This window comes from Canis lupus, chromosome 31 (genome assembly GCF_011100685.1).
Source record: "Canis lupus familiaris isolate Mischka breed German Shepherd chromosome 31, alternate assembly UU_Cfam_GSD_1.0, whole genome shotgun sequence".
Taxonomy (NCBI): domain Eukaryota; kingdom Metazoa; phylum Chordata; class Mammalia; order Carnivora; family Canidae; genus Canis; species Canis lupus.
Genome location: NC_049252.1, coordinates 31,953,577 through 31,967,646, shown reverse-complemented (window position 1 = coordinate 31,967,646; position 14,070 = coordinate 31,953,577). Strand labels below are relative to the sequence as shown.

General features: G+C 35.5%; 1 protein-coding gene and 1 non-coding gene across 2 annotated transcripts in view; both read right to left on the bottom strand.

Moving 5' to 3' along the window:
• TTC3 (tetratricopeptide repeat domain 3) overlaps positions 1–14,070 on the bottom strand; it is a 116,775-nt gene that overhangs the window by 54,672 nt on the left and 48,033 nt on the right. The window contains 6 exon segments of the mRNA XM_038581468.1: positions 187–309; positions 2,515–2,635; positions 5,441–5,553; positions 8,003–8,083; positions 8,740–8,874; positions 12,771–12,855. Coding sequence (XP_038437396.1) covers positions 187–309; positions 2,515–2,635; positions 5,441–5,553; positions 8,003–8,083; positions 8,740–8,874; positions 12,771–12,855 — 658 coding nt within the window.
• On the bottom strand, positions 4,689–4,791 carry LOC119867131. The gene has a single exon (XR_005382498.1). It is a non-coding gene; the product is annotated as a U6 spliceosomal RNA (small nuclear RNA).

Below are 14,070 nucleotides of genomic sequence, written 5' to 3'. Positions count from 1 at the left end.
TTAGTGACTCTGGGTCCCCACGTGAGATGATGCACCCCTACAGAAGTCCAGGGGATATGACAGACAAGAGGACATCAAACTCCTGACAGCAGAAAACTTGGGTACCTCCAATTAGAGAATTTGTTCTGAATCCACTTTAAGGCACAATTCTGCAAGTTACTGTCCTACTGTACATTCATTATGTACCTTAAAGTCTGGATCAGTTATATATATCTGGATTTTGGAATATCCACGGCACTTCTGATAGCAACAAATGGCATCTGGCACTGGAGGGAACCTGCATTCTTCAATAAACTTCTCTAACAGCATCTAAACAAAAATAAAAACATTACAACATTAATTTGTCAATAAAAATGCTTATGATTTCAATAACTTCTTGCCATCAAAATATTTTCAGCATAGGAATGATTAAATGTTTTTTTAGTGAAGAATAAACTACATATAACTTCTTTTTAGAAGGAGGCTGATACACGGGGCACCTGGGTGGTTCAGCTGGTTAAGTGCATGACTCTTGATTTTGGCTCAGGTCATGATCTCAGGGTCATGAGATTAAGCCCTACATTGGGCTCTGCACTGGGCACAAAGCCTGCTTGAGATTCTTTCTCTCTCTCAAAAAAAGGTTGATACAGAGACCTATCCAGAGATAAAGTCAGAAAAAAAAGACTGAACAAAAAAGTTTCAGAATTTCAGAGTCAGAATCAAAATCTTATCCCATGTTATTATCATCAAGCCTCATTTCATAAGGTGTCAATCTTAGAAGTGTCCTTTAGGCACTCAGAGAGTTAAATGAGGTAGCATAACCGTTAGGAATTTACTCTTCTCCTTCCCTATGTCACTTCACCTGGGATCCTACCACCTTCACTCATCTTGTACATTCCCTGGAGAATTATCTCACTACTACTGAAGCCCCCAAGACACTCGTGCCATGCTTCTAGTGCTGGCTTTTGTTATCAAGAGCTCCTCTGTCTCCAAAAGAGAACCTGCAGTGATTTTTTCGAAAATAGTTTTGTTGAGATATAATTCACATACCACTCAATCCACACATTTAAAATGTATATAGTTTAGTGGTTTTCAGTCTATTCACAATATTATACAACCAGTGCCTCAGTCCAAATTTAGAACAGTTTTATCACCCAACAAAAACTCATTTCCTCCCAATCCCCAAGCCCCTGAAAACCACTAATCTATTTTTCTCTAAATATAAACTTGCCTTTTCTGGAAATTTTAGATAAATACAATCATACAACATGTGGCCTTTTGTATCTGGCTTCTTTTAGCATGTTTTCAAGGTTCATCCATGCTGTAGTACTTGTCAGCACTTCATTACTCTTTATGGGCAAATAATATTCAATTGTATGGATAGGCCACTGTATGGTCTTATGAATAGTTTTAATTAACCATTCATCAGTTACTTGGACATGTGAGCTGTTCCCACTTTTTACCTGTTATGGATGATGTTGCTATAAACATTCACGTGCACTGTTTTGTGAGAACATTTTCCTTTCTCTGTGTGAATGAAACTGCTGGGTCATATGGTAACTACATCTTTAACCTATTGAGGGGCTGCCAGACCATTTTACATGTCCAACACCAACATATGGGGTTCTGATTTCTCCACATCTTATCAACACTTCTGATTATCTTCCTTCTTGAGTATAGCCAACCTAGTGTGTGAAGTAGTATCTCATTATGGTTTTAACTTGCATTTCTCTGATAGCTAATGTTGTTGAACATCTTTCATATGCTTATTGGCTATTTGTAGAAATTCTTGGCAGGTATGTCTATTCAGGTCCTTTGGCTACTTTTTCATTTATTTATTTATTTTTCTAATTCCAGTATAATGGCTACTTTTAATTAAATTGTCTTTTTATTACTGAGTTTTAAGAGTTGATGCCAGTGCTTTTAAAAGCTTTAGCTAAAAGCAAGTTCTGTATACATGCCAGGGTTCTCCAAAAGTAAAGGCCTATTCTAGTCAATCCACACATAATTTAGTTTTTCTAGAATTAGGAAAGCACCCTATGTCTCTGGATATGAGACCAAATTTATATGTTCCAGTCTTCAAGTGCCATCTTAATAATTATAGTCATTATGATGAAACAATAATGCTATACCTTTCTCTAAGTATAACCAGTAAGTCATACTGCTTAATAAGGCATGCTGTGAAGTCAGAATGCCTAGATTCAATTTTTACCTCCACTACTTCTAGCCGTTTAACCTTGAGCTCATCACTTAACCTCTCTAACTTAATCTTCCTCTTCAGTAAAATGAGAATAATCATGGTAATCATCCTGTAGTGTGCTGTAAAGATTAAAAGTATGATAAATGGAAACTGTGTGACTGACACACAGGAAATATTTAACAAATGTTAATGATTCTCACTTGTCTTTAAAGAGGAAACACGTGGGGATGCTGAGGCCGGAGTGCCCCTACCTCTTTATCTTCTGATACCTGAGTCATCAGTGCAGATGGGCTTTTATATTTAATAAGAAGCTCTTTGCAGAAATAAATCGTTACCTTTATTTTCCCCGGCTGAGTCTCTTCAATAATCACATTACTTGTGGGCCAAGTTAACACTCCAGGAAGACGACAAATCAAGGTTCTTGCTTTCTCAAAATGATTAAGAGCTTCTAGAAATCTAAAGTCATAATTATGAAGAAAGAAGGCATTAAAGCTATGATAAGAATTTTAATTCCCCACAATAAAGTTACAGAAATTTCAAGTTTACTAGTAAGAGTACATGTGATAAATCACTGTACAGAAATATTCTATGGAACCTGCAGTTTCTTTAAAAAAACAAAGGCAGGTTGAATCACTATACTGCCACCTGAAACTAATATAACAGTGTACATTAACTAACTGTAATTAAAATAAAAAAGAAAAAAAGAAGGCATTAATCACTGTTTGCTATAAAAATAATATAAATTAAACACAAATCTGCCTGGCCACCGACTTTATTATGGTAGGTGCATACTGGTCCTTTAAAGTTGTAATTTATTGCTTAAAGTTTCCAACAATTACAACAGAAAATTGAAAAATTTCGTTGTTCCATTTTTATGTTTCATTTACTAAGCTAATTAGAGTCCTATAGAGAAATAACAACCCTTCACACTAATTAATCAACTAATTAATCATAAATTCCTTTTTAAAAAAACTTTATTAGGACATCTGATCTGTAATAAAGATCATTCTGAAAAAAAAAAAAAGATCTTTTTGAAAAAATTCTAAAGAGATCATGTATACTAGACATAATTCTTCAACCATAAAGAAGTAAAGTATTTTAACAGAACAAATGGATATGTAAACTGTTTTAACTACATGAAATGTTTTGGTTCTGATTTATGTTTTAAAAAATGTCAACAGATTCCTAAAATCCAACAAAAGAATATTAATACACTGGATTATAAAGTTAAATAAGTCTTTGTTATTCTCTTCAGGCTAGAGAAGAAACGTTTCCTGCTTTCTCCAATCTTGAAATAATTTCCCAGTTTAAGAACTTTTTTTGCCAATGGATAAGAAAAACTCACCTGCTGAAAAGCTAGACCACCAACCACCATTAAGAGAACAGCAGGCCTTTACCAGAAACTGCGCATTGCAACAGCCAAAACCACCATTATCAGACACTGAACCCTACACCATATTATTTTGAAATTAAAATGTAAACTTTGGGATCCCTGGGTGGCGCAGCAGTTTAGCGCCTGCCTTTGGCCCAGGGCGCGATCCTAGAGACCCGGGATCGAATCCCACGTCAGGCTCCCGGTGCATGGAGCCTGCTTCTCCCTCTGCCTGTGTCTCTGCCTCTCTCTCTCTCTATCATGTAAAAAAAAAAGTAAACTTTTCAAAATGGCACTTTTTCATCTACCATAATTCCTATGATGTTCCATATTTATGATACATCCCTAGATCTTAAGAATAATTATATGTGACCACTACATTAAAAATGTGTATCTTGGGGGATCCCTAGGTGGCGCAGTGGTTTAGCGCTTGCCTTTGGCCCAGGGTGCGATCCTGGAGTCCCGGGATTGAGTCCTGGGTTGAGCTCCCAGCATGGAGCCTGCTTCTCCCTCCTCCTGTGCCTTGCCCACCCCCTTCTCTATCATAAATAAATAAATAAATCTTTAAAAAAATGTATATCTTAAACAAGTTATGTTAAGCTTGAAATTAAATTCATTTGTTATTACTATACAGATGATTGCTAAATCCTCATTACCGCTCCCTCTATCTAATTCTAAATATAATTCAGCCTGGTCACACAGTAACTTCAGGAAGTAAAAGAACTTTCTTTAATCACTAAAAAATCTATAAAGAAGTTCTAGGCACATTCCAAAACTGGGTTCCCAAGGAGTCCCAAAGGTCTGATAACATTTTCCTTAGGAACACCTAGCTGGCTCAGTCAAAAAACCATGCAACTCTTGATCTCAGGGTCATAAGTTTGAGACCCATGTTGGGTATAGAGATTATTTAAAAATAAAAATTAAAAAAAAACTTAAACAATTTTTTCTCTAAAAGGACAGACGAAAATTCAAGAATTAAAAGCTATAAAATGATACTCAATTAGTCAACAATTATTTCTTTATAAAGTAATCTACCACATCTACCACCATATTGGGTGTAAGTACAGGAAGAGGGAGATTTTTGGTTTTCTTTTTGTCACTACTGTTTTACAGTTAATGATACTGTTTTATCATGCCAAAAATACGGACTGCTTCACAAATTTGTGCGTAATCCTTGCACAAGGGGCATGCTAATCCTGTATCATTCTAATTTTAGTCTATGTGCTGCCCAAGCAAGCACAGAACAGGGGAGTTTTTTTTTTAAAGTTCAATGTATAACCCTATCCCCAAAGGGTCATACAGAAACTGGGAAGATAAGATATGAAACATTTGCAGAACAACCACATTCTAAACTTCGAGTAAGAATACCAACTATAGAAGAAGTTCAAAGAAGAGATTTTTATTTCTAATTCATGGTGTCTCTGAACAGATATGTATCCCATATTAAAACCATCTTCATATAAGTTTTGGAGGGAAATGAGTATTTTGGTAACCAAAAACATTATACAATCAGACTTGTAAAGCAGTAATTTATATCCATTCAGTCACCATTTATAAATGACATATACTAAGACTATACTTTCAGGGATCATTTCTATAGTTTGTTATAAATGACATATACTAACAGAAAAAATACAAAATCCTTTGTGTCAAATCACCTTATTTTAACTTTCTTATAAGATTCCAAATAAGGAAGTACTAGGAGCTGAACTGATTGGCCATATTTTAATAATTAATATTGATTTAGAAATGCTGGCCTCCAAGCAAACATGGAAATAATAGCATCCCACAGAGAAGATAACAATGTAATTCCAGAAAAGGGATCTCCACAACATTAGACTTCAATGAATTTCCCACCCTGAGTGTAAAAGAGTACAGATTCTACTAACCTGTTCTTTTTCAAATATACTTTTCCAATTCCACAGTAGGCCAAACAATCAAGTCCCTCATTGGGGTAGTGTTCAATCATCCTCTTAAACTGGTTTTCAGCTTCAGATAATTCCTTCAGTAGCAATAAAAATAATGATCACTTAAACTACAAAAGAAACACTAGAGCAGATTTTATCTGAAGGTTTTTTTTTTTGTGTAATATTACAAACAACTGTATATCCAAATATTTCTATGGCAAAATTAAACCTTCTGCATTTTATATTCTTAGCAAATATACAAATTTTGACGACAGGATATACAGAGACACAACCAAAGTGATCTGGCTTGAGAATGAAAACTTGGCATGGAACACATAAGACAACAAACCACACGAACATTTACTAATATACAGAGAGGGCCTGGTACGTGCTCATTAACACTAAAAGGTGTGAATTCATAGAAGACTGACTAGACGTAAACACATCATGACATGTATCCTTACTACTGCTTTAACGAAAGCTTTTCATAGCTTAGAGTACATTCTTTTGAATATTCTTGACAGTGGAAACTTCTGCACACTTTGAATGAATGGTTTTGGAAAAAAATCCAAAGACACTTAGCTCAAGGCAATCCTGGAAACCCCACTGTGGGTGAAAAAAGATGTATCACTACAAAATGGGAGTTTCTAAGAAGCTTTGAGGCCAGTTCCAAAGGGAGCGTTCAAAAAATGTTTTAAGCAAGAGCTGTAGTGGAGCAAATACATTGCTTACTTCTGGGGCTACTCTGAATGATGACATTCTTTTAAATGTCCAAGTTCTATCATACCTGTTTTTTCTTTTTTTAATCAGTCTCAGTAATTCAAAGTAAATTAAAAATTTAGTGAACTATTTCTTCTATTTTTTTTTTAAGATTTTATTTATTTATCAATGAAAGACATACAGAGAGAGAGGCAGAGACACAGGCAGAGGGAGAAGCAGGCTTCACGCAGGAAGCCCGATGTGGGACTCGATCCCAGGACTCCAGGATTGCACCCTGGGCCAAAGGCAGGAGCTCAACTGCTGAGTCACCCAGGCATCTCTATTTCTTCTATTTTGATAAAGCAAAGTATGATAAGATATTTATTATCACTCCGCCAAGAATAGAAGAATTGAGATCATGAAGTTCTGTTTCCAACAAATGCAAGACATTCATTCTGTCACAGCAAGAACGAGGAAAGAAGCATATAACAAAGAAAATGAACCTCAGACACTGTGGACCACACTGAGAGTAGAACCTAACAGATGACTGGATCCTTATTAGGTAACAGTTATGGTTACATCTTCATTTCCTCAAGGACACTTGAGCCCTAGTTGGCAGAAAGGATATATCATACCTGAGGTAATTCTAGAGCAATTTTAACTTTTATTAAAAACTAAAAGAAAACCATAGAAAGCAAAGTACAGCTGACTCTTGAACAATGCAGGGGTCATGCAACTAAAAATACAGGTATAACTTTTGATTTTCCAAAAACTTTACTACTAATAACCTACTTGACTGGAAGCCTTATCAATAACAGAGTGGATTAACACATATTTTATATGTGTATTATATACTGTATCCTTATAGTAAAGCAAGAGAAAAGAAAATCACAAAGAGAAAATACATTCACAGTACTGTACTATGTTTTTTTTTAAAAAAATCCATGTATAAGTAGTAAGTGGACCCATGCAATCAAACTCGTATTGTTCAAGGGTCAACTGTATAATACTGTGCAGTGCAGAAAAGCTCACTTTCCAGGAGAGCCCAAAGAATCATGAGTAATGGAAACCATGTGTGCTCACACCTATACACAGATTGTGGTTGTGGGAAGCCTGCACTCCAGAAGATAATAAAATACCAAAATACTTATCACCCAGAACTAACAGATCTTAACACAAAGTTGAAGTCTCCTTTCTTATCTCCCCAGGCCCATTCCTTCCATCACTAAACACAACCATTATCTTAAACTTGATGTTGGGCTAGCCTATGTTTTTTGTCACCTTTACAAGAGGCAGAGATAAGGGATGCCTGGGTGACTCAGTGGTTGAGCATCTGCCTCCGGCTCAGGTCGTGATCAAATGTCGCATTGGGCTCCCACAGGGACCCTGTTTCTCCCTCTGCCTATGTCTCTACCTCTCTCTGTGTGTCTCATGAATAAATAAATAAATCTTAAAAAAAAAGAGGCAGAGATAGTTATAAACAATATATGCTATTGTTCCATACGTTTTCCAAATTGTACATAGTGTTATCACAACGTCTATTATGTTCTGCAACTTGTCTTTTTCACTCAACCTATTTTCTTAAATCTATGATGCTACAATAGGCCTTTTACTTTTTATACAAGTAAAAAGATTCCTACTGCTCATCTGACACACCTTTTTTCCAATAGGATCACAAACTACATTTTCTTTTCAATAAAAACACCACAAATTAAACAGGTACTTCAGAAGAAATTATCAAGAAAATACAAAAAAGAATTAAGCCAAAGTGGCAAAATTTTTTTATGTATCTTCTAAAATTAATGGCACATTTTAACGATTTATTATCTTTCTTACAAATCTTACCTCAGGCTGTCCTATTCCAAGGAGAGAAATAGCAAGTCCGTAGACTACTAAGACATAGTTAATCATGGCCAGGTTCAATTGCTGTCAATAAAAATGGTCCAGTTAAAAATGTGAACATAATTTTGCCCAATTTACATCATATCAACTTGTTAGCCACAACAGGAGAAAAAAAAAATGTAATGAAATCTCTCTAATCACTATGACTGAAACAAAGGCCAAACAGAATTAGAAAATATATTTTGCAAAGCTACAGTTATAATGAAATCATGTATTTAAAACACAGAAACATTGTCTCAGTTCCTTGAAGGTGTGGTTCACAGCAGATCAGAGTAACTGAGTCATATTCTTTTCATTTTAAGTAGGTACTAGTGATGGATTAAGACATTTGCTCTCTTACAATCTAGCATAAATTATATATCTATCTAATTCTTTCTGGATGAAAAGATGGAACTAACGCAAGTCCAAAACCTTGATTCAGTACTTTTGTAGGAGAAGCTAGGTATTCTAATGAACACCAAGTAGAGAAGGAGAGTCTAAACCTGGGTAATATACTAAGTGAAACCATAAAGGCTGAATCCGACAGAGAGAGCATTACAGCTTCTCACAACCTGGAGCAGATACAGCCAATCTGAGGTAGGACTAAGGTATGTTCATACAATGAAGTTAAAGCCTTGGTTCTCTTCTACATTCACCTGAAATGTATATGCACTGATAAACAAGCTGCAAGGCAATTTTACCTTTATTTTTTGAGGATCTAAACCATTGAGCAATTCTGTGAAGGCCTGTGCAGCACTGCGGCAACGCTGCTCCAACAAAGCCGTGTAACCATCCTGGATTAAGCTTCTCAGCATTTTCATTATATTAGCAAAATCCTGCAAAAAAAAAAAAAAATTGTATTAAGTAATCCAGAGCTGTATGTGTTTAGCCTAAAACTTAAGATGCCAAAGTTCATCATAGGGCAGTTATATTTTATAACTGATTATAAAATATGTCAATAAATATCCAAAGCTGCTTTTTTGCATTATACTCCTTTCTCTACATGGCACCTTTTTTTTTTTTTAAACTTTATTTATTTATCCATGAGAGAGAGCGAGAGAGGGAGGCAGAGACACAGGCAGAGGGAGAAGCAGGCTCCATGCAGGGAGCCTGACGTGGGACTCGATCCCGGTCTCCAGGATCACACCCTGGGCCGAATGCGGTGCCAAACCGCTGAGCCACCCGGGCTGCCCATACATGGCATCTTTATAGTGAAAATCGAAAGGTACTGCTTCACCATCTTATTTCCAACACTCCTGCTGCTACTCATAACAAGAAAGGGTAGTTCATTTTACACTACATGGTTCTAAGCCTTGCTCACTTTTCATTGAACAGACAGCATTTAGAAGTTTTAACAGCACAGAAAACACCAGGCCACCACTGAAATAACTATCTGGCTGACTAGATTTAGACAAGTAAGAAAAAGCAATCAATTTACTGATCACTATCAGATTTTAACATCTGCCCTTGTGCTCTGGAACAAACCTTAATTCTCAGCAAGAAATGCGTATTTTAATCTTTGGCTCTACTTCTGCACAACATGTACTTGAACACAATAAAAGTATCAGGAGAGATACTATCAGGTTAAATGCAAAGGGAAAAGCATAAAAAATAAAAAACAAAATCAGGGACACTTGGGTGGCTCAGTGGTTGAGTGTCTGCTTTTGGCTCAGGTCACAATCCTGGGGTCCTAGGATCAAGTCCCGCATCAGGCTCCCCCAGAGGGAGCCTGCTTCTCTTTCTGCCTAGGTCTCTGCCTCTTTCTCTGTGTGTCTCTTGTGAATAAACAAATACAATCTTAAAAAAATCTCCAACTGTCAGAAATTCTAAAGATGCCTTTATGCAATGGATTAGAAATATGTTTTCAGGGCAGCCGGGGTGGCTCAGCAGTTTACTGCCACCTTCAGCCCAGGGCCTGATCCTGGACACCCGGGATCGAGTCCCACGTCAGGCTCCCTGCATGGACCCTGCTTCTCCCTCTGCCTGTGTCTCTGCCTCTCTCTCTCTCTCTCTCTGTGTGACTATCATAAATAAATTTTAAAAAAAAATTAAAAAAAAGAAATATGTTTTCATAAACTGCTTGAAACATGCTTCATTCCTACAGTCCTCTGTAAGATTGTCATATGTACCTAAATAGATGAATTTTAAAATGACCTCCATATTAAAATAAGTATTGTAGTCTAGGTTAATATACATTTTTTTTGGAGTTAAATTTAAATCCAATATTCTACTTTAGAAGAAAGAAAATTGTATTTACATAAAGGATGAGTTTTTCAAAGCAGACTATGAATCATGTTTACCCAAAAAAGACAATCTTTCACTTAGTACTACATAGTCTACAAATGTTCAATGACTAGAACAGAGATCAGTGTTGGTTCTGTAGATTCTGGATTTCATCAAGGTTTCTATTTCTTCTTGAATCAGTTTTTAGAAGTTGGGTTTTTCTAGGAATTCATCCATTTCATCTTTTCACATTTTGAAATTTCTTGGTATATCATTCATAATAGTATTTTGATGTATTTGTAATATTCAAGAATCTTCAGAAATGCATCCTTGTTCACTCTTGAAATTGTTTTATGTCTTCTTTCTTAATCAGTTACAACACCAGCATATAAATTTTATTTATAATGGCAAAGAATCAACTGTTAGCTCTGTGGATTCTTTCTTTTAGGTTTGTTTCTAGTTCATCATTTTCCAGTTTGATCTTTATTATTTCCTTCCTTCTACTTTCTTTGGGTTTATTTGCTATTTTTCTTTTTTTCTAGTTCCTAGGATAAATACTTCATTAATTTAAAAGGTTTTGTTCTTTTACCTCACATATTTAGCTTGATAAACTTCCTTCAAAGTAATCTTTTAGCTGTATCCATTGCATTTTTTAGAAGACTTTTTCTCTTAGTTTTAGGTTTACAACAAAATTGAAAAGGAGGTACAGAAATATCCATATACCCATTGCCTCCTTCCATGCAAACCCCACTATATCACTCCTCAGAACAGTATATGTAACTTTTTATTGAAGTACATTAACATACTATGTTATACTAATTCTAGGTATACAACTTAGTGATTAGACACTGCTGAACACTATACATTGCTCACCACAGTAAGTGTAGTTACCATCTGTCACCATCCAGAGTTATTGCAGTGTTAATGACTGTACTCTCTATGCTGTACTTTTCACCCCATGGTTATTTATTTCATAACTGGAAGTCTTCTCAATCCCTGTCACATATTTCATCGATTCTCTCATCCTCTGCCATCTGGCAAACACCAGTGTGTTCTCTATATTTGAGACTTTGTGTGTGTGTTCATTTTTGTTTTGTTTTTCAAATTTCACGTATTAGTAAAATCAGATGGTATTTGTCTTTCTCTAAGTTATTTCACCTAGTGAAATACTCCCTAGGTCCATCCATGTTGTCAAGAATGGCAATATTTTATTCGTTTTATGGCTAAGTAATACTCCAATGTGTATGTGTGTGTGTACACATTTTCTTTAACCCAGAATAGTATATTTCTTACCAAAGATCAACTACATGCACACATCCCAATCACTCAAAGTCTATAGTTTACCACAGGATACATTCTTGGTGTTGTACTTCTACGGCTTTGGATAAATGTTCAAGGACATATACCTGCCATTATAATATTATACATAGAATTTTCGCTGCCCTAAAAATCCTCTGTGCTTTGCCTAGTAATCTTTTTCCCCTTAGTGTATACTTTTTAATGACTTCCTAAATACTACAGAATTTTATATACAAAGTTATTTGATTACTCTTAAATCTTTCAAATCAAAGAATAAAGTTTGCTCTTTAACAGTTTTAAGGTAGGTATAATAAAACTGCGAGTGCTCAAACTTTTTAAAATAATTTAAATCTTCTTAAAATGCTTTTCTATTTTCGTTAGTATTTATTTTTAATAAAACTATACACCCAACATGGGGCGTGAACTCACAATTTGGAGATCAAGAGTCACAGGCTCTACCAAGTGAGTCAGCCAGGCACGCCTTAAAGTATATATCTTAAAAGTTAAAACTCTGGAAAGCAAAGAATCTCAAATTTTTAAATCTCCGGGAAGCAAACAATTCTGCAGTGTCAACCATTAGTTAAATTTCTGGTTAAACTGATTATCAAGTTAAAATTTATTCTCATGAATAAATAAAATCTTAAAAAAAATTTAAATTAGTGATAGTTTGGTTTCTTAGCAGTCATATATAAGATATGTCCATAACTTAAACTACAAAAAATAAATCTTAGAGATGTACATGATTAGCATTCATATGAAAAATGTTTTGTTCAAAGACTGCTTTTTTCATTAGGAATAAAGCCTTTTCAGGTCATGGTCTCTGGGTCCTGGGATTGAGCCCCACATGGGCTCCCTGCTCAGCGGGGATTCTGCTTCTCTTTCTCTCTCTCCTTTTTTTTTTTTTTAAGATTTTATTTATTTATTCATGACAGACACAGAGAAAGAGAGAGAGAAAGGCAGAGACACAGGCAGAGAGAGAAGCAGGCTCCATGCAGGGAGCCTGACGTGGGACTCGATTCTGGGGCTCCAAGATCACGCCCTGGGCTGAAGGCAGGCGCTAAACAGCTGAGCCACTGGGGCTGCCCTGCTTCTCTCTCTCTATCCCTCCCCATCACTCATTTTTTCTCTCTCTCTCTCTCTCTCAAATCAAATCTTTGGAGAAAATAAAAAAGAAAGAAAGAAAGAAAAAGAAATAAGCCTTTTCCTTTACCTGATGTGCAGCTCTGGAAGATTTAGAGAATTGTTTTTCCAAAATGTTCTTCAAATCTACTGGTAAACTCCCTTGTGAACTAGAACTAATAGAGAAAAATGTTTTGAGTTATCTTAAAATAGTTTTGCTTATATAAAGATAAGAATATATTTACAGAAGGCCATTTTTTTAAAAACTGTAGTTGACATACAATGTTACATTAGTTTCAAGCATACAATGCAATACTATACATTATACAAAGTTCACTATAATAAGTGTAGTCACCATGACCTGTCACCATACATTTTTACAGTATTTTTTACTACATTCCCTGTGCTGCAGGTGAAGGTCATTTTAAACACTGAATAAATGGAGTCACAAGTTCCTCCTTTGAAGTATTACCAAAAAGTCAATTCTCCTCAAATTAATCTCTTAATACAATGAAATCGCAATAAAATCTCTGTAAAATTAGAGATGGAGGGAGACCAGAATTATGAAGATAATATAGAAGAAAACTTAAAGAAAAATAGGAAATTGGGAAGATTTACGCTGATCATCAAGTTATTCCACATATGGTCATCAATAACACAGCCTTGAAACAAGAAATGTGCTCATTAAACACTGCAAGGATGCTCCATCTCTTAATGAAAATCTAATAATAAGATAGAACTGTTTCTGAAAGTCTGACTCCCAATGCTGGTGAGGATAATAAGCAAGATTCAGGAATTCTATGTGGTGTTTGCCTGACACCAAATAGTTGCCATTTTCCACATCAATTCTCAATTTGAAAACAGAATCAAAACATCAGAAAAATAAATTTATCTTTAGCAGAACAGTTCAGAATTATAACTATGCATGACCCTGTATGTTTTTGGTCTCCTCTGAGGGTTAAGTAGGGAGAAGGGGAAGACTTAGGATTTTCCTTCTGAATAATAGAACAATATAGTACCTATGCCCCTGCTTTAAATTTAATTTTCCTAGCAGCATCATTTTTTTTTTTAAATGAGGCTTAACTATTTCGCTTAGTGCTTTGCTATTCAAGCCCTTCTTGAAGCACCTACCAAGGAATCAGCCTTACACGAAGAAGAGAAAGCTGACAGCTGGTGTAACTATGGCAGAAATGATTTTGCAGGGCCTCCAGAGTCACTTTTCTTGACCTCATGATTTTCTGTATCCATTTTAAGATTTATAATCTCACTTTGCAATCCATATATGTCTTTGTAGGCAATGGGGGGCATTAATTATAAAGATAGGTGGCAAGAGTTCCTACTGTTAATTTGCAGGGGGAAAGGGATATTTGATAGAACTTTTAAGTGGTTGC